This window comes from Pavona decussata, unplaced genomic scaffold (assembly GCF_977016875.1).
Source record: "Pavona decussata unplaced genomic scaffold, jaPavDecu1.1 SCAFFOLD_24, whole genome shotgun sequence".
Classification (NCBI taxonomy): domain Eukaryota; kingdom Metazoa; phylum Cnidaria; class Anthozoa; order Scleractinia; family Agariciidae; genus Pavona; species Pavona decussata.
In genome coordinates, this window is record NW_028145447.1 from 530,385 (window position 1) to 554,608 (window position 24,224).

The window sequence follows — 24,224 nt, forward strand, 5'->3', positions numbered from 1 at the left end:
ACCATAGTCTTGAAAATAGCCAAAAAGAGAGAAAGTGATCTCAAACACGAATGACCGACTGGTACAAAACAGAGAGTAGACCTGTACCTTTCTGAAAAGCTCTATTTTCACTGGACCCTTGTAGCCTGTAGCTGCATTGTTTTTAGAGCTGGGAGCATTGTTCTGTTGTTCGTTCTTTTGACCTCTCGACCAACCATGCAAGATGTTGCAAACGGTGCAGGTCGCCCTAAAACAGACGAAGCTCAAAATGGTCTGATGGGGATGAGGTTAGGAGAGGGAAGGGAAAAAGATGGCGTGCCGTAACTTAACCCTTCGGCGACACCGCAACATGTTAAGACAAATTGACAAGGATTAATATGCAACATTTTATTGAAAATATTCCTTAAAGTTTTGTCATAATGTAATAAAAAAATACAGAAAAGTGTTTTAAAAAACAACGCCAGCAATTTCCAGTCCCGCGATCCAAACGACATTTTTTTCTCAGTAATTTCAAGTAACAAGGTCTACACTTCGTTAACAAATTCGTTGCATTAAAGTGCTTTCGCATTGGCGCCTGTCGAAGGTCACAGCAATGTCGCATGTTTCTCTTCTTCGCAATGTTTTCCTATTATGACATATCAAGGCGTCAAATTTGTAACTCGAGAAAGTGATGACGGTGCAACGTGATAAATAGTCGAGCAGGAAAAATGACCCGCAACAAGATGCCAGTGGGAGAATTTCCTGTGTTAATGGCGAAATTATGCGCAAATCAGTTTAAAGTAGCTTTCTCACTTTCCTGCGCTGATAGAGCTAATTTAGTCATCCTATGGCAAAAATGACTTGGTAACGTTAGAGGTGATGTTGCGTGACTTGAATAACCAGGGTGAGTAGAATCGCGTGACTCGAACATAGTTCATCCGTTTCATACATATACTTACATCAGTTTTTCATAATAATAACGTATCTTTCAATGATAAAAATATCTTTAAATACTTTCCAATATTTCTCTTAATCGTATGTAATATCGACGCATGTTGTCCCGCCTCCCCAATTCCTAACATTCATCCGGGACATAACTGCTTTCCATCCGGGAATGCGTAGTACATCTGAAGCTGCCATTGCCTATCACTCTTTTGCAAGCTGATCCTGCCCTGGTAAGAGCGCCACAGCGCTTGCGCGGCGTCATAACCTTACTAGGAGTCGAGGTTGCTTCTGGGATAGAAAGATCTAATTGGCGTTTGGTTTTCCCTACGGGGTCGCTACTGGGTGTTGAAGGAACGGCTGAGTCATCCAAAGTGCCTAAATTTAAAGAAGCAGGCCAGAGGTTACAAGAGCTTAAGTTCAAATTAAAGATTATAAGGGCACACAAAACAGTTTAAAAGAGACAAGTAGAGTAAAAATCCGCATAAAAAGGTCGAACCCGTGATTTTATGTGACAGGCTAAAATGGCTCATATAGATTGCATGAGTAGTGAGAAATCAGGCTGGACAGGGTTTTCTTAAACACTCAGTTCTTACTTATAGGGTGAAAACAATTATTTCCGAGATGTTGAATCTACTTAAAAAGAAATAAATGAAAATAAATAAAGGAAAGAAATATCACTATTTAGTACTAAATAGCGCTATTTTTGTTGCACGGATTTAGTTTTTGAACTCTATTGTGTTTCTAATGGCCCTTAAAGTACAGTTGAGTCTTCACCAGCGTTTTTTTTCTGAGCTTAGTAATTTTTCGAATAAGAACCTGTTTTTCATTTATCAGGCTGGAGTGCCTCTTATATATTAGGTGCTTAATTGGTCAAATGTCAGCCTGGAGGTTCTCAATCCACAGTTTCTTTTATGTGGATGTTTACTGTAATGTGCATGCGTGCGTGCTTGCGTGCGTGCGTGAGTGAGTGAGTGAGATTACGAAAGCACGCCGAAGTGCAAGTGTATATACATGCGTGCGTGCAGGAAAGAAATGCGTGAATAAATAACATAACATACTTGTTAAATCCGACACGTTCCCAGTGTCACTTGGAGTTTTGTCACGTGTCCAACGACTGACGTGTTCAATGCAAGGCTGAGTATTTAACTCAAACGTTGACGACGAGGGAGCGATGAGAAGATTTTCGTGGAATTGAAAATACTTGCTCCTCAGGTAAAAGTAGAGCCAGTTTCCTAAGTAAAAAACGTGGACCGTGAGAGCCTGACCACAAGTTTTTTTTCCAAAAAGAAGCTTATGATAGAAGCATTGATATTGTCCCTGTATACAAACAATCATCAGTGATGTTGTTTTAAGAGTGCAGAGTACGTTGCACGACTTTTATTCCTACACGTTACTTACCAAGTAAAGCCAAAGTTAGAAGACACGAGAGCGAACCATACGATAAACTGGATTGAAATTTAATCTCGCTCCAGGCGTTTATCGGTACCAGGATCAGAAGAACTAGCCTTGCGAAGAGAGGAGCGTTCAGGAACAAAATACACAGGGCCGCTAACAGGAAATACCCGGCATGCAACAGGCACACGGTGACAATCACTAATTTGTCCCCAGTTCCTCCGAGGCTTTGAGTCAACCAGTTGAGTCTGTCGTCAATCTTTTCTTGCATTTGATTGGTGACCTAGTAAGGCATACAGTTCACATGAGTTGACATTTGATTTCGACGCTCTGGGAGAAAAGAACTTAATTTCAAGAAGTCAAATAAATAATTTCTGGCTGAGATACCTGAAGTAAATATACGATAGTTTCGTTGATGATTTTTAAGTTCTCCATAGTCTCGTTGTAATGTTGGGTCGTTTCGCTATGGTATGACATCATCTGCAGAGTGCTGTGGTCTAAAGAGAAAAACACTTACATCAAATTAATTTAGACTGGCCGAAAACACCCAACGGTTCTCAAGCTACTAAAATCAGCCTGGGAATCAATACAGACGTCTCGGCTCATTGCTCTCGGTTGCTAGGAAACTGATTCCAGGAACAAGAAGAGAAGGCTATGATCCCAGGCCAGGCAACAAAAGGTTGCAAAGATAAAAACGAAGACACTTTTTTGCTGATATGTAAGAGAAAGTACGCACTCTTTTGGAAACGTGTGTTGCAAGGGAAAAACTTACTAAGCCAAGAATGTTGCCAATACAGTAACTAGCAATCGTGTTGACCAATGCCCTTCAAACATTTAGTCAAGTGTTCGTGTGAATTCTGGAGGTTTAATATTTCAAATGAGTCATTTTATCTTTAATCAGCTTTCTCAGGTTTTCTTGATCTTTCTGAAGAAGTTTTAAAGACGCAGCTCTTACCAATTTTATCCCATACTTCTTCAGCTTTACCGCGAATCCTGTTCAAGTCTTCTAAGATTCTGCGGTGACTCACTTTGCGGTCCACACTCTGTTTTTTAATTTCCGTGGTTGCGTTTTCTGCAAGATTAAAACAAGTATACCTAAGTTTGATTGAGTTTGATGTGAATTAATGATAACCAAAAAAGTAACCAGTAGAAGGCTCTACAATGGAGGCCGCCGTGCGTTTGCCGACCATGGAGCTAAAACATCTGCTGCACGTGGTTTACAAACCCAGTCACAGTAGATATTTCGCGTTGTTTTCAAACTTCAATCAATCAGAAGCAAAAAACCAACCATCACTCGGCTTACGCGCCTCGTTCTCGCGCTTGCCACTGGTTGGTTACACGTTTCCCCGCGCTTGGCACTGGTTTCATGTTTTCCCGCGCTTGCCATCGGTTACATGTTTTCCCGTGCTTGGCACCGGTTGCATGTTTTCCGACGCTTGACACCGGTTACATGTTTTCCCGCCCTTGTTACCGGTTACATATTTTCCCGCGCTTGAAACCGGTTGCATGTTTTCCCGCGCTTGGCAACGGTTACATATTTTCCCGCGCTTGGCACCGGTTACACGTTTTCCGGCGTTTGACACCTGTTACATGTTTTCCTGCGCTTGGCACCGGTTACATATTTTCCCGCGCTTGGCACCGGTTACATGTTTTCCCGCTCTTATCACTGGTTCCACTGGTTCTTCAAGTGCAGATCAGCACGTCGCAGTGTTAGTGTCTGTGTCTAATCGTGATAGCTTCATCTCTTTTCGATATAGCATCAATCATAAAACGAACCACTCTAAGCAGGAGCCCTATCGAGCTCCTACTCTAAGTAAATGCTCCTACCTAGCTTTTCTTTAATCGTTTTAGCCATCTCCTTCAGCTGTCTCCGACCGTTGTCTATCAACAATTTTTCTTGATTCAAAGCTCTCACGTTCCCTTTGAGAGAAAACGAGATAGACCGCTGAACGTCTTCATAGTTGGAATGCAGCTCCTTCTGTTTGTCGACGAGACGTTGCTGGCCAGCGGTTACTCTAATCACGGTATCTTCCGCTGCTTCAGTGAGCCTCCTTTGACCATTCTGTTTTGAATTAGTAAACCACGATCGGTCTTGGTTAATTTTGCCTACTATTGTTACTGCGCATACGTTCTGCGCATCTCGAGATAGTCGGATTTCCTATGGGCAGTGCTCATTAATGCAAGGATATTTTTGCGCGGTTTAAAACTATGTGAAGAAAGCAGAATTAAGCAAGTGCTCTTGGCATCCAAAAAGAAAACTGGGGTAACCACGCATTTTTCAGAGATAATTAAGCTTCAATTTAGGAAAAACTGCCATACATTGGGTTTATATTTTGGCCCTTTTTAGGAATATTGTTGCTTAATTATCTCTAAAAAAATACGAGGTTACCCCCAATTTTCTTTTTGGATTCCAATAGTCCTTGCTAAGATCTGCTTTTCCCGTATAACCATAAACCGCATTAAAATACTTCTGTATTAGTAGGCAACGTCCTTAAACGGCTAAATTAACCAAGCTGTAACATTACGCGGGGTTCATTGAAAAACAAAACGTGAATGTCATTTGTTTACCCACGGAATACGGAAGAGTTCCTCAGTGAGAAACTCGATTCAAAGGGGTCAGTGCGTTCCAGGCCAAATTGGAATTTGGAAGTGTTAGGTTTTGTGGAGGGAAAAAAACCGGAGAACCCGGAGAAAACCCCTCGGAGCAAGGACGAGAACCAACAAAAAACTAAGGCGATCGCTGCCCTCCTGCGTTGGGATTAGCTGTGTGCTATTATAAGGCAATAATTAGACTGAAAGTTGAAAGGCTGAAGAAGGCTCGGAGTCCGAAAAAGAGAGAGTTCGGGACACGATTTGTGTTCCAAAGGCAGAAATCTTGGAATCTGGGATCCGCAGTGCCGAGTTTGGTTTAGTTTCCCCATGACCTCTTTGAGAGACTTAGTTAAGTTAACTAGACTATTGGCAGTCCAACAACAACAACAACAACAACAGCAACAAGTCCCTCCTTCCTCGAAAGCATCATCGCTTGAAAAACAAAACGTAGCCACCAAGATACGCAAAAAATGCCAGCAGAATGGAAATTCGACGCGCACAAGGTGCGCACCCCGTTTCCACGAACCGACTATTCTCACTCTTCTTAGCGCGCTTTTCGCTTCTCACTTGTCATAAAAAGATGGACATTACTTGCACCGTAAATACACAAATCTGACCTGCAAGTGTTCCATCAGGTGCATCTGATTTTCTGCTTGATTGGCCAGCTGATTGACAGTATATTCTGTCTTGAGTCTGAACTGCTGCTGACGTGTGGCGTAACAAATGGACCGCGCCCTGTTACTGATGATATGGTAACTGTTCCACGTCATTGCGTCCATCCAAGCGGTGCAATCCCGCAATTCCTAAATATTTGAAATAAGATCAAAATATTTCTCTTAGTAATGCAAATTGAATGTGGTAGTCGAGGTAAATCATTTTTCAATAGCAACCAGTTGGTAGACCGATAGAACCACCAACTGATGACTAACTAGCTTTTTAATTAAAATCTGGCCGATTCGCAGACTGGCTGACGGAATAACAAACTGACGGGTTTCTGACTGGCTGAATAACTGTCTGACGAACCAATTTATGGCTAACTGTCTGACGGACCAAGATATGGCTGACTGTCTGATGGACCAATTTATGGCTGACTAACTGTCTGACGGACCAATTTATGACTGACTGTCTGACGGACCAAGATATGGCTGTCTAACTGTCTGATGGACCAATTTATCTGACGGACCAAGTTATCGCTGACTAACTGTCTGACGGACCAATTTATGGCTGACTAACTGTCTGACGGACAAATTTACTGAATCACTGAGTGACTGTCTGGCTGACTGACTGACACTTACCATGTCATCTGTGCACTCGTACGTAGGTCTCCCTTCTGCTTTCGATTGACAGTTCAAGAGAGCCACGCCCAGCTTTGCGAGTTCTTCTTCATTGATATTACTACAAGATTTTTTAATTCGGTTGATAACCTGAGAATGATTAAAGAACAGTCAAAACAAAACAACAGAAAAAAGGAAAAGTCAAAAAGAGAGATACGATCTAACTAGTCAATCTAGTCTGCGAGCAAGCTCTCGGGCCAGGAGTGGGGGGAGAGGGCAGAGAGGGGAGGGAGGGGAGAGGTGGGCCCGGGAGAGGGGAGAGGGGTGGGGAGAGGAGAGTAGAAGGAGTGAGACTTACAATCTGATGGCATGAATCCAGAGGGGTGAGATCTCCCATGTATTTTTTTGCTTCCGCAAGAAATTTTTCCTCAGCCGTTGTCATCTCAAAAGGGACTGGGCTGTTCTCCAAATGTTTCCCCTGCTCGGTACCAGTCTCCTCTGAAGACGAGCTGAAAAACGGCCACCAAGCATGTGCGGGGAGTAGCATCAAAGACATGAGCGTGAAAACGACCAATGTTCGTTGTATATTCATTCTAATGGTGGAGAAAATTGTAAGAAAAATAATTTATTTTTTTAAACTAGTAGTAATCGAAGATTATAGTGCGTCGACTTAGGCCCTTAGGCACCCTACTGAGTTGCATTAATCATGTTAAGATTACAGGAACCTGTAAGTATAGGCGCAAAACATTAGGTTATTGTCTGGGAACAATTGTCAACAGCCGTTAGAAACGTTTTATGCTACCAGTCCCAGGTGTTTATAGGGCATTCTACCAAGGATGCGGCGGATATTTCAGAAAGAAAAGGATCTTACCTTGTCTTGTCCTTTTCGTTTTGTACATTTCGCAGCGAAACCACCAGGAACGGTACGAAACCCGCGCGGGACGTTAAGATGCTATTGTGACGTTCTTATAATGAACGATGAAAGAAAAGTTCCTCGGAGATGCATGACATGACCACACTGAAGAAACGTCTGTTTTTTGAAACCATTTTTGACACCTTTTGATATTTATTTTTATAACAATCACATCCGATACACAACCTCTTTTCTCGATTTCTCGCGCTTAGTAACATGCATGTGCACAGATTTAGGTTCTAAGTACGAAAAGCGGTTTTCTCCACACTGAGAAAGGGTTATATACCCGAAACGCGCGCGCGCGCGCGTGTTTGTGTTTGTGTTTTTTTTTTTTTTCAAAACATTATTAATATCTATTTTTATATCACTCCTATCCGATATACAACCTCTTTTCTCGATTACTCGCGCTAAGGAACATTTACAGCGGTAGGCTGCTGCCGCTGAACATTTACAGCGGTGGGCACTGGGTACGAAACGCGCTGGGCATGATGGACTGTCATATTCATTATGCTATTGTGACGGTGCGATTTTGCACCGACATATTTTCTCGATTTTTTGCGCTAAGGAACACGTGCGCTGGGCATGTTGGACAATATTGGGACGACTCGATTAGGAAGCGTCTCCTTCGTCGACGCAATAAAAAATACGTATTATGTGAACTGTACTGTGAGTTGTATCTTCGACCTGACTAGGGAACTTTTGCTCGTGACTGTGAATAATTTGGCCGGTGTCGATTGTCATCAATAAACTAACTGTTATCGTTTGATATCGATTCATCAATAGGCCATTTCCGAGTTGCTGTGAACCTCACTATGAAAGCGAGGCTACGTGCAAAACTTTTCATATGAAAATAAATTTTGTTTGCATATGAATGAAAACTAATTTTCATAAAATCTTTGCACCTAGCCTCGCTTTCATAATGAGGTTCAAAGCAACTCGAAAATGGCCTATTGAAGTTCCGATGATTAATCAATCTTCATTGATCAGCGATACCGTCACACAGGGCCAACAATATTGGCAATATTTTTGGTTTTCTTCATAACCTGCTTTTCACTTTTCATTATTAGTTAACAGACCAGTCTGTAAAAAAATATAAACGAAATACCTTTTCGAAATATTGATAATATACTCCGGCAATGTGGTGAAAAATATGCACCAGTGAAAACTGTTCAACATCCCTGGAACTTTTTCAAAAAAATCTCCTTACAAGTCAATTTATAAAGGGGTATTTTTCATGTGTAATTTTAATCCCTTCTGCAACTTATCTTGCATTGGCGTCGTGTTCAAGTTTATGCAAAAACAAGCCACGTGCAACGCCGTCCAAGTCAAAATTTTTATCTTGATGAAAGCTGAGCTTTTTAAACTGCGCAAAAATACTTCCGAACAACTATGTTTCAAATAAGAAATACGTCCCTTGTGTTTGCCCATGTTCTTACTTGTAACTAAAAAGAACTAATGTTGATAAACGACGCTCACCTGAAATTCGTTCCGTCAAGTATCTTCCAATATTAGAAATATTCTGAAACACATGTTCACATTTGAACAGTGCCGCGCACAATTTGCTCGTGAAAATTTAACAGCGTGAGCTAATTAATAATTATCCCCATTGTGACGTTTGGGTGTTTTAATTTTCGCGCGTCATTTTCCTGCAGAAAATTGGCCTGTTCCCTGGAGGCTAAATTTCGACCAATCAACCTCTGTTTGGGTGCGAATTATTTCTTTAGATCAAAATTAATTAATCATGGTAATAGCCTTTGGGAAAAATTTTCCCACAGATCCTTGCAAGTTCAGGGCCCTCGGGTTGCTCGATTATCTTGATCTTCGCGCCGTTTATAGAAGTCACCTACGAGTTTACTGGTCTATATACAGAGCACTACAACCAATTAAAGTTTGGTTACGCGTATTTTTCCTAGTTTGACACCGGTTACACGTTTGCACGTGTTAAGCACCAGTTAGGGGCGGACCATTAGAAATGTGAAGGGGGGCGGGGGGAGTCCAAAAACAACAACAATTTAAACCAAAAATTTACGAAAAAAATCCTGCATTGCAAAGGAACCAGAAAAAAATATATATATTAAACAGTCTAAAAAATAAACCTATGATCTCTTACAGTATCCCCTTTCCTCGACTTCCTAAATTCATCCCAAACTGTATTTCAGGCATCTCATTTTCTAAAAATAATATCTAATGGCTGAATAGAGATTTCAATTTGGTGCCCTTAATCTCTATAGCTGCCATAGTATTAAATAAAGAGACTGTGGTGATAAACTGTTTAACTTTATAAAACAAACTTTTTATTGAAATACTTTTGTTTTAGTGATACTATTGTGAGATTGTGTTAAGAAAGTCAAAAGTTTCACTTGTGCGCAAGTTTATGGAGTTGCTGTAAACAGTCCCCTTTTATTCAAGAAAATATATTTATTTTTATATACATGTAGCCTCGATCCACCCTCTCCCTTCCCCTGCCTCAGAGAATGTTGAAGCCTAGTGTAGGGTACTTTAAAAATTTGTTCCATCAAATATCAATGTTCAAAGTTCATGTGCAAAGACTTGGCACGGAAAATGTCCATGTACAATAAAAGGGAACTGTTCACTGTTTCTCAGCAGAAAATCTCAATTTTATAAAGTATGAAATGAATATAGTTAATGCAAACGTGTTCTGTTGGAGCGGTTGAAACGGTCCCAATAGAACAAGACCAAAAAAGAGCACAGTCGCTGTGGAACAAAAACATCGTGCGAGGGTTTGAAGGTTAAAAAAGACATCTCGCACTCCTGCTAGTTGTGAAAAAAATAACATGCCTTTCCAGAAAGTCCACCACCCCCCACCCCCCCCCCCCCCCCCGTTCACATTTCTTATGGTCCGCCCCTTACACTTTTCCTTTCGCTTGGGTTTTCCCGCGCTTTGCAGCGGTTACAAGTTTTCCAGCGCTTTGGCACCTGTTACGTTTTCCTGCGTCAGCATCAGCATCAGTTATACGTTTTGCCTCACTTTGGCACTGCTAGCGTGTTTATTCGCGCACAATACCGGTTACATGTTTTCCCGCGCTTTGGTTGGCATCGGCTTCATGTTTTCTCGTGCTACGTACTGGTCCAAATTTTCCCGCGCTTGGCACCGGTTGCACGTTTTCCCGCGCTTTGCTTTCGTCATTTTTGCTTTGAGTTCTCATTGGATCATTAAAGTTATTTTGTTATTTGGCCAAATGTGATTCATTTGGCCACGAAAAGAAAAAAAAAGCTAGTCAAGGAAATTGAAAGAAACACAAGTTAACATAAGAAAATGATTTTAAAAGAACCAGCTCTGGTCAGATCATAAGTGATAAAGCAAAGCATTTTTTATCAAAAACTTTATTAGAACAACCGTTCTATTATAATACAAGCATAAATCTTGGGATCATTAAGCCCCGACCATTAAATGGAACAATATATTTGAAGCGGAATTCTTTATACAAATATAATAAAACTCTTTCTTTGTATATATATATAAATGACTCTGAATATTGAAATAAATCTTAATATAACTGGACAATTGTTAACCAGCAAACATTTTCAATCCACATAATAATCGTTTAAAAAACTTAAGATAAAAAAGCGAAAGATTGCTTGACAATCCTTACAACCACATGCACAACAAAGTCGAGGGAACAAATAGCGCTTTGGGAAAAATTAATAGTAGATTTCAAGTATGCTTTTTAAAAGTTGTAATTTCTATGCTAACATTGTCATTGCCTAAACATAGAATACTTTAAGCCCAATAAAGGTTTCAGGAAGTTTAATGAATTGCCATTCCGCACGAAAACTGTAACGAACGACTTGGCTACTTATTTGTTCCCTCGACACAACATTTACATCTTTTCGCTACGCAACCTAAATTAGAAAACAAGGAATGATCGTCACTGGATGCCACACAACAATAAAATAACTAAAAATAAAACAAAGCTACACGTGTAGTTTCGTACGTCCAACCGGTCAAAATTCTTTTTGACGGTTGAGCTTCTCCAGCGACACGTTAAGACAACAATATACAAATTTCTTTCAAAGTCGTTTCGTCATTGAAAAGAACTGTCAGAAAAGAAAATGTGGCCAGATTTTTTATGTAATTTTTACAGAAGAGCGAAAGCTTTTAGGTTTATCAGATAGTTGAGTTAGAACCCAATTCCGTCAAATCTCCGGCTTGGTACTACAGCTAAACTTTACAGCTCTAGTTTTGCAGGGTAGATAATGGGTAGAAATACTTCATATTTTTCATAATGTACATATATTTCAATATAAAACACCCTTTTCTAGTAGATTTTACTTAGGAAAACGACCGATACTTTACTGTAGCCCATTGTTTCCGTCGTTTTTTAACAGCGATGTTTCACAACCCGCCATTTGCAAAATTTCGGAGAAATTTATTAAAACTTAACAATCGAATTTCATTTTTTTTCCTGGCAGAAAAACAGTTTCCTACAGTAAGGTATCTTTCGCTTCAAATAATTTATATCGTTTAAAAACAAAATATAAAATTTGATACAGTGAAACGCATTATCACGTTATCACGTGGGATAACGTGTTTGATTAACGTTTGACGTATTTTTGTTGGTTTTCTAAGCCTCTCAGCCAATCAGAGAGCAAGCAAGCGCGCGTGCAGTTTATCAGCACGTGGCTATCACGAATTGGGAAGATCGACAAAAACATGTCAAAAACTGCTTGTACCTATCTCAGAAGACGCACAACAATGACCTTACACGAAGCGATTTTAACACAATGAATGTTGTGTGAAAAATCTTTACTGAGTGAGATAGCGCGGACGATTTTTAACGCATTTTCACGGAAACATTGCAAGAGATCAACAACCTGCAACGGCAATGTTCTTCTAAGACGAATTATGCGTGTTTCAAAATTAAGACAGCTATTAAATCTAAAACTTCAAGCCCGTCCACACAAATACGATTAAAAAAAAAACAAGGGCGGGGTGGGACGGGACGAGCCGTACGGTTTGCTAAACGCTTTAGACGAACGAAAAGGTATTTGGAGATTCTGCAAATACGTACTATATTTTTTACACAGTCTACAAGATGGCTAAGAGTTTGTCACTTCATCGCTTCCGAAATCTTCAGTTTTCGTCCACATATTACAGAGATGAATGACCTTTTTAAAAATATATATATACACTTTAAGGAGTCTTTTTTAAGACGCGGTATTTTTCACTGTTCAATGTTTTCGACAACTGACTTGTGAACGGAAGGCCTAACTTGGAACAAAACGTATGGATGTGAACGGGACCAAAACCTTTGCCGAGAAACTTCATTTTCCTGAGCGTTGGACGTGTAATTCTTACATTTTCATTCGTTTCTTTAAACGGAAGACATTTATATAGAACCTCGTTCGATTTGAGTAAAGAAAGGTAGCCAAATTGTTGTCTGTAAGCGCGTAACACGTTCCGTTCCTTTTAGTCAATCTGTTGTCTGATTAATTCAGTCAGAATACGGTTTAGATTTTCATGCTAGCTGAAACAAAAAACTGGAAAGAAATTAAATCCTTGCAGAGTTTATTCTAGAAATCAAATCATGAAGGCGCTTTAGACTTACCGATCTGTTGCGCAAGGACTGACACGTTAGTACGCATTTGATGCGTAATATGTTTGTATTTGCAGTAATTTTGCAACGTCGAAGGTCTAGAAGAAACCTCGTCAAATCTTCTTTATTTATTTATTTTTTTCGTGTAAATGAACTCATTTTAGATCAGCAGCACAAGACAAATTGAACGTCAATCCGAGACCAGATTCAGAGATCAATCCTACCGAGCGATCTAGTTTCGTATCTTCTGACTGCAATCCAAGATTGGTTTGTCTCTAGATGGATCGGAAAAACCAATTCTCGATCGCAAAATCCGGATTAAGGTTGGCTAAAAGAAACGGGCAGAAAATAATGCATCATTGCAAATCAACCTTTTTAAAACTGAAAACAATAAATTATTAAAGAGGTTTAGAATTTCGTTTAAGGCAAACGGCAAACGTGAGATTCGCGTTTAAGTTTTCTTGAAAAAACTGAGTACCTAGATGAGAATAGCGCAAAATAATTCTGGCCTTTGATGCTAACGCAAAACTACTCAATTTTCCTGAGAAACTGAAAACAGCGAGCGGCAAATGTAGGTCACATGTCACGTGGTCATTTCAGAAGTTTACCGTTAACATAATTCTAAAGGCGCTGTTACAAGGCAATTTTTCTTGCAACTTGTCTCGCAATTTTGTTGCGACAGAGGTTGCACGAATCATTGCCTAGTGTAACATGCCCTGAAATAAACATTTCTCGCAATTCAGTTTTTGTTGCAGCAACTGTTGCGAAAAGTATAAGTCGGTTCTACTTCGTGCAATAGTGACTGCAACAAAAAAGTTGCGAGACACGTTCATTTAGAGTATGTTACACTACGCAACGATCCGTGCAACTTGTGTCTCAACGGCTCAACGAGATTGCGAGACAAGTTGCAAGAAAAATTGCCCAGTGTAAAAGCGGCTTAAATCTCTCTATTATTTAGGGGGGCATTCGTAGAAGATTCATTTCTCACACAAGGCGCCTGCTTTATCTGTGGCCAACGGATACATTCCAAACATGCCTTCCTTAGGTCGCGTAGCTCAAGCTGTCAAATGTCCTGCATAAAGTCTGACCCAGGCTCCGCGGTTATCTGTGACACGATTTCCATCAGTAGGGTTCGAGAATCGTCATCACCCTCCTCGGGCACATCTTTTGGACCACTGGATGTGGGGGTGGGGGTGCATGGAGGGACATTGGAGGCTTTGGTTGTATTGCCAGTTTGTTGGTTCTCAGTTTCGTCCTGTGCCTCACTGGCCTGGGCATTTAGAAAGAAGAACAAAACATAATACCATCACATGTATTCCATTGCGCATATGCCACACATTCAAGTTTCAAGTTTCTTTAATTCCATTCTCGTCCCCAGAGCCCCAACGTTTTTTTTTTAAATTGTTGAACGAGCGGCTCTGGGTCCATCCAAAAATATCTTTTTTTTTCATTGGCTGTCGAAAATCTGATGCGCTATAAGGTGAAAAATGCTACGCTTCTGCGCATTTGTCTTTTCTTCCTAATACTGAGGAAATACTGAGCAGTACTGAGCAATAATAATACTGAGCAAGCGCAATGGTAATTTATCACACTGAACGTGCGCTACTGGATGTCGTGAAATTCACGACATCCAGTAATTGCTGTTACCAGGGCCTACGATCTAACCGCTGACCAAAAGATCGTAGGCTCTGGGAACAAGGATGCTTTAATTCCACAAACTAATTTACAACATTAATACAAGGAACAGGGATTAGAAAAATGTGGAATTGACATTGAATTGACATTCCAATCCTAGCAGTATACAGGATGTTTGTTCCACGAACCTAGTTTAATGGCCTTAGCTCCCACGAGTCTCCTGTAGCTCAGTGGTAGAGCATTTGAACTAGTAATCGGAAGGTCTTAGGTTCGACTCCTGATAGGAGCACTCGGATTTCCTTTTTTCCGAGTATGCCTGTGTCACTTTCAATAATACATCGTTCTCTTTCATACACCAGGCTTAAAATACACCATCACATTTATTACAAAACAAAAAAGTTCATGCGATTGTGGGAAGTTTCAGCAGCAAAACTGTTGCCCACATTAAGTCTAATGTTATATGGGTCCGTGGACGAAATTGCTAAGCGCGACTAATCAAATGAAAGTCCTTATCAGCACTTTCCAAAAGTGATTTACTATATTTATATTTATATTTTATTATTATCATCATCATCATCATCATCATCATCATCATCATCATCATTATTATTATTATATTTTATTATGCTGTACAAGGAAGTTCCTTTGGATGAAATCCAGAAGTGTGATCACTAAAACGAAAACAAAGGACCTTCCTGTGGTGCTGTTTATTATGCTGTTCAAGGTGGTTCTAATGTTTGAGTCTGTGGATGAAATCCTGAAGTATGACCATTCAAATGAAAGCTACTGAGCAGTACTTTTCTCTGGTGCTGTTTATTACGCTGTACAAAGTGGTTCTGACTGTTGAGTCTGTGGATGAAATCCTAAAGTGTGACCATTCAAATGAAAGCTACTGAGCAGTACTTTCCTGTGGTGCTGTTTATTATGCTGTACAAGGTGGTTCTAATGTTTGAGTCTGTGGATGAAATCCTGAAGTGTGACCATTCAAATGAAAGCTACTGAGAAGCACTTTCCGGCGCTGCTGTCTTCTATGCTGTACAAGGTAGTTCTGACTTTTGGTACATCAGTTTTTTAAACACGTTAATGTTAAACAAAACTAATGGTTTTACCCACCTTGTCTTGAAATGTTCCCAAATACGCACTTTCCGACAAGGAACTCATATCTGAGTACGCTCTCGGGTTCTCTGCACTTTTTCTATCTTCAACCTCAAGCATTTTACCAGCAACACTGTCATCAAAGTCTCCACCCTGTAAAGGGAGCTCTTCTATCTCCTCTTCTTGTCGCGGCTCATGACTACCTGATGGCTGAGAGAGAGCTGGCCCTGTAGACAACTCAGTAGTTTGCATTTCTGGTGAAACTTGTTTAGACTGGTTTTCTCGAGGCGTGACTCTAGCCAAAGATGACACTTGTTTTGTGGCTCTGTTTGCTGGCCCATCTGGTGATGTGCAAGGTGTTGGAGAGCCCTCAAAATGCACTTTACGGAATACTTTAGGCCTGCCGCAAAGAAAGTTTCGACATCAGTTTTTATTCACCAATAAGGAATTAATAATGACTGGTTGTAAGGGAAACAGTTTTAACTGTCAAGAAATTGTTTCTCAATGTTGCCTTGACTTTGCCTCAGAAAACATTGAGATTCTCAGGAAACAAAATTAACCGTTTTTTTAGCACAACAAAGACATTTAATACATCAAACATGGAAAACAAAACTGAAAGGAAAAAACAAAAACTTTAAAAAAAGCACTGAATCTTACAACATCATGCCACTCTCAGAGATGCTCTGTTCATGTGCAAAAGTGGTCAACATTTGCAGCCCTGTCGGATGTCATAGTTTTTGCAGTGTTACCCTCTCCTGGATTTTTTTTTTGTGGAAAACAGTTCCATTGTTTGATTTTATGTGACCATGAACTATATGTAGCCAATGAATGTGCACGTACTGTAGCTGGAAAAACTCCAATTTTCATCAACATCATTATAATTGTTATAATGATGATGATTACAATGATGATAATGACGCTGATGATGATGATGATGACGACAATGATGATGATAATGATGATGAAAGTAAAACCCTTTAAATAATTAAGCTCTGAAGTAGCCAGAAACCTGTTTCTGGAAACATTGCTCATGCAGTGCTAGAGCTGGTGATTGCTAAACCTATTTGTCAGCAACTCTTTACCAAAGAAAAAGTCCTTTTACCGGTAATTTGAGATAAAAAGCACCTACTTGTACTTGATGTTTTCTTTTTTCTTGCAAGGCCTACAAGGCCTACCAGTTCCTTTGCCAAGGCTCCTGCAGAGATACACAGACAGAATAACAGCGGACATTAAAATCACTGTCCCATAATTTGTCACTGTCAACTAATATAAATTTCTTGTTCTCATTACCAGAACTGACTTTGTGCAAAGAAATCACATGTTGGTCTCTAAAATTTGGTGGTACACTGAGCCAATAAAGAGATTTAAAATTACATTCACGGCAAAGAGCAAACGGCAGAAATGACAATGTGACCATATCTGTCCTATATTTGCCGCTCGCTGTTTTCAGTTTCTCAGTAAAATTGAGTAGTTTTGTGTTAACATCAAAGGCCAGAATTATTTTGCACTATTCTCATCTATGTACTGATTTTTTCAAGAAAACATAAATGCAATTCTCACATTTCCTGTTCACCGTACTGTGATTCTAAATCTCTCTATTATCCCCTGATGAATGATTTTTTCAAATTCTCATCACGTGCTTGCTTCCCAATATACTGTTACCACAGGGAGTCCACAAAAGTTGTGAAAAAGAAATAAATTAATAAATTATTGACTTACGTTGTTCGTTTCTTGTGGTTTTCTATAGTGCTCATTTGCATAAAATTTACGCGACAGCACTAATGTCGTGTACTGAGTTGTGCGCGAGCTGATCTGCATCTGAGCTCTGCTGACTTTTTAAATATTGACAAGGGAGGCAACTTTTTCGCCAAACAATTTGAACACACTCAGCAAAATAGCTTTGAACGTTCGACTTGTTCGCCTCTTTGCAACCAAATTCGTATCAAACGAAAGCTGGATAATTTTGGAACACAATTACCTGTCAGAATCCCAAGAAGAAACAATTTTGAGCCAGCATTTTAGCTCCCTTTTCGCAGTTTTGCTCGATGAAGTTTTTCGCAACAGCTGCGGCCAGTTACCTTGGCGCAGACGTCACAGATTTACGCGCCATCTCGAGCGAAATGTCGCCTCTCCCTACCTCGCAAAGATGTTTTTGCACGACAGCCATGGACAGTCACCACTCCCTGTTTAGTCACAAATTGCGCGAACTGAAATTCTACTTTGATTTTCTTTACAAAATTTAGGTTTGAGCGACAAGTCGGCTGAAATTTATTTCCAGCCTCGCTCAATTTGTGACCAAACAGGGAGCGGTGACTGTCCATGGCTGTCGCGCAAAAACATCTTTGCGTGGTAGGGAGAGGCGACATTTCGCTCGAGATGGCACGTAAATCTGTGACGTCTGCGCCAAGGTAACTGGCCGCAGCTGTTGCGAAAAACTTCATCGAGCAAAACTACGAAAAGGGAGCTAAAATGCTGGCTCAAAATTGTTTCTTCTTGGGATTCTGACAGGTAAGCGTGTTCCAAAATTATCCAGCTTTCGTTTGATACGAATATGGTTGCAAAGAGGCGAACAAGTTGAACGTTCAAAGCTATTTTGCTGAGTGTGTTCAAATTGTTTGGCGAAAAAGTTGCCTCCCTTGTCAATATTTATATAGTAAAGTCAGCAGAGCTCAGATGCAGATCAGCTCGCGCACAACTTAGTACACAACATTAGTGCTGTCGCGTAAATTTTATGCAAATGAGCACTATAGAAAACCACAAGAAACGAACAGCGTAAGTCAATAATTTATTAATTTATTTCTTTTTCACAACTTTTGTGGACTCCCTGTGCTGTTACTGTATTAAGGAGAAATCAAGTACTGATCACTTAAATTTAATGGTACATGAAGGAGACATCCCCTAGCTAATGATACTTTAAATTCTCACCACCTGACTATTTGACAATCTATTGCTATAATGGGGGGAAATCAGATATTGATCACTTACATGATTTTAAGAGGCCATGTTTCAGGCCATTCTACAACATAATTCAGAGACGTAGGCTGGAAAGCCAAGGTTCGCCGGTTGTATCCAAACGGATTCATACTGGTGTAATGACTATTGCGAATATTCTCCACTCCTTGCGACTGTAAACAATAAGAAGAGACAAACAACAATCACTAATAAGCCAATAATGTGAACTTCTAATAGCTATTCTACGGGAACAAAGAAGAGGAGTAAAGAGTGGGGTGGGGCTTTAGGAGAGAGGGGAGGGGAGGGAGGGGCTTAATATTCCTTAATCTGCCAAGGTCATAACCTCCCTGATTTAATTTGGTTCTAACTTTTGAGCAAAATCTTAAAAGTACATGTAGTTATAGCGTGTGAGTCTGATGAAATCCTTAAGTGTTAGTTACCATTCAAATGAAAGCTACTGAGCAGGACTTTCCTGTGGTGCTGTTTATTATGCTGTACAAGGTGGTTCTGATTTTTTAGTTTGAAGATGAAATCCTAAAGTGTGACTATTCAAATGAAAGCTACTGAGCAGTTCTTTCTTGCGGTGCTGTTTGTTATGCTGTCCAAGGTGGTTCTATCTTTTGAGTCTGTGGATGAAATCCTAAAGTGTGACCATTCAAATGAAAGCTACTGAGCAGTACTTTCCTGTGGTGCTGTTTATTATGCTGTACAAGGTGGTTCAAACTTTTAAGTTTGTGGATGAAATCTTCAAATGTAATCATTCAAATGAAAGCTACTGAGCAGTACTTTCCTGTGGTTCTGTTTATTATGCTGTACAAGGTGTTACAAACTTTTAAGTTTGTGGATGAAATCTTCAAATGTAACCATTCAAATGAAAGCTACTGAGCAGTACTTTCCTGTGGTGCTGTTTATTATCCTGTACAAGGTGGTTCTAACTTTTGAGTCTGTGAATAAAATCCTAAAGTGTGACCATTCAAATGAAAGCTACTGAGCAGTACTTTCCTGTGGTGCTGTTTATTATGCTGTATAAGGTGGTTCTATCTTTTGAGTCAGTGGATGAAATCCTAAAGTGTGACCATTCAAATGAAAGCTGTTGAAAAGCACATTCGAGTGGGGCTGTTAATTGTGAATATTGAATATGTGGCAGCAATGACATCAATACTTACAGGGCTATCAGACCAGCCACTAAATGAATAGTTCTGACTGCTGTGACTAACAGGAGCAGACATCTCATGTGATTTGGCAGGAGGAAATGTCAGGTTCAGCCGTTTGTCGGCCCTGGCTTGAGCATACAGTGCTGACTTTCGATCACTTTCATCAATGGCATGTTGTAATCCTGCATTTAACCTGCCACAGAATTCAGAATACACTTAAAAATGGAATCTAAATTGCATATTGGCATCCTTTCATTTTGTATAATTACTGTATTGTAAACCACAATGCTTTGTTCATTCTTTACTGAAACAAACATGGCAATATGGGTTCCTGAATCTATGTCACATGAACTTCTGTGCCTTGCAAATTTGATGGCCTTCTTAACCTGCATGTGAGGGAGGACTGCAAAAATATAGCATTTTTAAAAACAAAACAAAAAATGATGTTTGCCGCAAATTGTACATTTTCTTGCAGATGTTCTTTGGGTGATGTGTAGATGTAGGTGTGAAAGTGAATAGAAACAAAAAAAAAAAAGGAAAAGAAAAGAAAAGATAGGCTATAGACCTGGCACCAGTTGTTCAAAGGCCGGATAACTTTATCCTGTGGATAAGTCACTATCCGACAATTTCAATCTGGGAAAAGATTTCAGTATTTCCTCTTGTACAAGCTAGTATGCACACTCTAACCACAGTTAAGTTTGGGAGTGTACGAAAACCTTGGACAACGTTGAACGTGAAGTATATTTTAAACCCTGAATAGTGCCTTATCCAGCAGATAAAGTTATCCGGCCTTTGAACAACTGGGGCCTGTTTCATAAATGACATCCGATAAAAAATTCTTTTATTTTTGTGAAAATTAGCCTTGGCTTACTACCATTGTTAACATAGAATTTTGACCCTAAAATGAGGTAAGAAGCGCTAATTAACATAGGTAAAAAAGAATGATAAATCAACGGCCATTTATGAGAAAGGTCTATGGCACTTCAAGTCCACATGCAAATTCCCCTCACTTTCTCTATATGTTTGTCACAGTAATAGTTGTGAGAATATTGTTAAACATCAAGACATTTTACTTTAGGTGATCAATTTCCTTTATTCTCACGACCTGTATAAATGCTGTAGCCAAAATGTCTTAAGGAGAAATAAGGTATTGATCACTTTTTGTACAGGTTACTTGGAGCTCCTGTTCCTGACGTCATTGCATCTTACCTTCTGTGAGCCTTCTGCCGAGCAGCTGATAAATCTGGGAAGAAAGGAGAATTCTTGCTGGCAGTGGAGGTAGCCTCTGGAAAGAGAATAACAGAGAGAACATTAAGGACGGTGCCCCCTTTGTTACTGTGCAACCTAAGATAGTCTGAGATGCTCTGATTTTGGGGGGGAGAGGGGGTGTGGGAAACCAAGATAAGGAAACCATTATTGTGATTTCAGACCATAAACATACAATTCCTCACTATCTCACTCCTTCCTGGGTCTAATCTTCAGTCCAAAATGGCGAAAATATAAACCCCACCATTACAACATTGTTTAGTTCTTGCAAAGATGCATATCCCCCCAACTAAGAGGATTTCTTCAAAGACCCCCTACCCCTTCCGGAAATTCCAATTTAGCTTCATGCATTTCTTTACATTTTGGGTCTAGAATTTCAAATTCCTACTGTGGGGGGAGGGGGGATATGGATATTTTCTGGAACTAAACATTGCTTCAGACCAAAGAGGCTAACATCTATAATATTTACAACCAAAATGCCCAAGAGATATACTGTACCCTTTGAGACTGCACAAACCTATACCGCTCCATATATTTAATGGGGTGACCACCCCTCCACATGCATGCCCTCTCCTCCCCCACCCCTGGAACAATATACTGCGCACGAACATCTACCTACCACCGAATGGCTGAACCATCGGCAGGACATCATCTTTCTCTTGTTTATGGCCATCCTGTCTTGAGTATAGTGACAATCCTGACTAAAGGTTTAACAAAAATGACACACAAAAACATTAAAAAACTAATTAATAATTCATAAGCCCATTGATCTATTGAATGGTCAATAACACATCACGTGCAGTGGTTTTAAAACCCGATAAAACCTCCTCCTTATAAGTATGCAGTGTTTAATGTTTTTCTCATATGCTAATTTCCAACGTTCACAAAAGCATCATTGTTATGAACTCTCTTGACACACACTTTTCCAGGAATGTTTTTGAAGTTGTTAAAAAAACTCGCAGCACATGTTTTATCGGGTCAAAAACCACCCACCTGCGCCTCATGGTTTTAAATCCCAATAAAACACTGCTGCTTATGTTTTAAACATGACTTAAAAGTTATGATCAAAGAAATCAATCCACCTTACAGAAAAGACAGCAGCTGTGCATTTTTCCACAATACCTTGCGAACTTAACACAGCCAATATTTTTTTCACAGCCATATTTTTGTGAAATTCGTCCCTGAACTAACAGCATTGTGTATGCTAGGTTTGGAGTTTTTAGAACTTTTCTGTGCATTTTTATGAGCGTTTTTCGGGATTTTGTATTCTAAGAATTATGAGTAAATGTACTAGTTGCCATCTTTTTTAAGTACGGTGGACAATACAGTGTAAAGGTAATTATGATTCTAAGCCAAAGATTTTTCTGTAATAGAGCCCTGGCTCAAAATCAAGTCAAAGGCTGTACAGGCTGCTGCAAAAAAGTTTTACAGACAAATATGTTGAACTAAAACCAAAGTCTAGAGTCCCCTTGACAAATGACACTTCAAAATTAAAGCAAATTTAATATCAGCTAAATGTTGATAATTAAATTTCTCCAAATGAAAACACTCTTCCTGTACAATGTAAATTATTTCCGTTCACACCTCGTATATTTTCACCGCATGAACGAATATGCAAATAATTATAATTTATGAAAAATTAATGGCTTCAAAAGATCACGTTACTATGGTCACCCGGTGTAACATGAATTTAACTTTAATTCAATTCTAGTCACTTTGATTTGTTTCTGTCTAGAAAGACGCAGCTCTCAATGAAAAAGCAGCTTAGCAGTAAATATCCCTGCAAATTTTTTAATATTTGAGTTGAAGATTACACCAAGCTTAGACTATTTTGCTTTGCACGAGTAAATTATTTATGAAATGTCTAAGGCGAGCGCCGAAGGATCACTCCGTCTTTATGAATTAACGCAGCTGACTAATGGGCGAACAAAAGAAAACACAACGAAGATTATGGTTATAGAAAGAAAACAATATTTAAAGAACGTAATTATGGGATTACTTTTACCTTGCTTTGCTTTTCTTCGAGCCGAGCTAGGATTTGCTTGACCGGGTCAACTTTACGCCGTTGCTGTGTAATAGACACATTTGATAATTACACCGCAAAAGATATTAAACACGTATGGATTCAAGTGGAAATAAGATGCTATTAAAACGAGAAGCTAACAAAAAGAAGAGATGCGGTTCTTACCTTCTTGTAAGCTATCATTTGACAGTGTTTAAAAATTGTTAACAAGCGCTTTCTTCTTCGAAAGTTGAAGTTGTGGCCGAGACAACCCGAGCAAGATCAATTTGCGCATCACCGAACTGAACGATAATTCCACTCGCCGTTCAGAATTCTCTCAATCTTTCGTTGTTAATCGTCTTATATATCATCTGGCTGCACCATGTTTTTCTAAACACGGTCTGTGAAAAGCCCAAACAACACAGCAAGACTATATATTTTTCGATTGTCTGAAGTTCTGCAGGAACAAAGACAATGAAATTGAATACGCCACTTATGAATTGCACGACAATGTCTCGACCAATCATATTACAGAACTTTAATGGCTTGTCTCGCAGCTGTCAATCACACAGAGAGACATCATATAAAATGGCACAAAATAAACAAAACAATACCTGCAAAATGCTAAAATTAGGTAAAAGAACAAATATTTAACCAAAACAAGGCACCTGTTATGATAAAGCTAAATTCAAACCAGAACAAAAAAATCCCCTTTGAAACGGAATTAGTCAACGGGCGATTAATCCTTGATCTTTGCTCCCTAAAGTAGTATTTGAAACAGCGATTAGTATATTGACAAATATTTAAAATTTAGAATTCAACTGCCTTCATCTTTAATTTTACTTCTATTTAGTGTAAAAGTTTCCTTAAATAATTTAATCCTTTGGCTGCTAAAGATAAATTTGAAACAGAGATTAGAATTCAACTGCCTTCATCTTTAAAATAATTCTATTTCTATTCAGTGTAAAAAAGTTCCCAAATCACCACAAATGGCATGGAGGGGGGCATTAATAAGATTAGGGGAAGGCCGAAACTGCGATATGGTGTCGAAAATTGACCAAATACCAAAATTACATTCACAAATGCTGTAACAGTTGGATCTAACTTTTGAGTCTGTGGATGAAATCCTAACATGTGGTCATTCACTGATTGGGGGGGTGAGAACATAACCGATGTGAATGCATTTCAAATCCTTATTTGTTGTTTTAGATCAGATTCACCAAAGTTTTTGCATGTGGCCTTGAATTCCTTCTGGAAACAGGGCCGCAATGTTTTATCCACTGCTTTGTACTTCATTTGCAACAAAAACCTATGATTAACCTATGATTATGGGCAAGATTTCTGTTTTTATCACAAAACAAAGCACAAAGCAGTGGATAAAACATTGGAGCAATGTTTCTTGAAGGAATTCAAGGCCGCATGCAAAAAAGCACTGCAGTCAAAGCATTTTTTTCATTATTAATGCCTTTGGTACAAAAAAAAAGAGTC

At 39.4% G+C, this 24,224-nt stretch overlaps 2 protein-coding genes across 2 annotated transcripts; both read right to left on the reverse strand.

Annotated features, from left to right (window-relative positions):
• Positions 1-355: 355 nt before the first annotated feature.
• LOC146485871 (protein brambleberry-like) lies at positions 356-8,691 on the reverse strand. Its single transcript, XM_085102854.1, has 10 exons — positions 8,551-8,691; positions 6,520-6,754; positions 6,183-6,311; positions 5,505-5,690; positions 4,123-4,357; positions 3,251-3,367; positions 2,683-2,792; positions 2,302-2,578; positions 1,962-2,135; positions 356-1,278 (listed from the first exon to the last, which is right to left on the reverse strand). The coding sequence occupies exons 2-10, from the start codon at positions 6,751-6,753 to the stop codon at positions 1,034-1,036; spliced, it is 1,707 nt and encodes a 568-aa protein (XP_084958980.1). The 5' UTR covers position 6,754; positions 8,551-8,691; the 3' UTR covers positions 356-1,033.
• A 1,709-nt stretch (positions 8,692-10,400) lies between these two features.
• Positions 10,401-23,230, reverse strand: LOC146485872 (uncharacterized). Its single transcript, XM_085102859.1, has 9 exons — positions 22,923-23,230; positions 22,740-22,802; positions 21,354-21,435; positions 20,678-20,753; positions 19,481-19,661; positions 18,348-18,487; positions 16,492-16,557; positions 15,381-15,762; positions 10,401-13,902 (listed from the first exon to the last, which is right to left on the reverse strand). The coding sequence occupies exons 1-9, from the start codon at positions 22,938-22,940 to the stop codon at positions 13,696-13,698; spliced, it is 1,215 nt and encodes a 404-aa protein (XP_084958985.1). The 5' UTR covers positions 22,941-23,230; the 3' UTR covers positions 10,401-13,695.
• Positions 23,231-24,224: the final 994 nt, after the last annotated feature.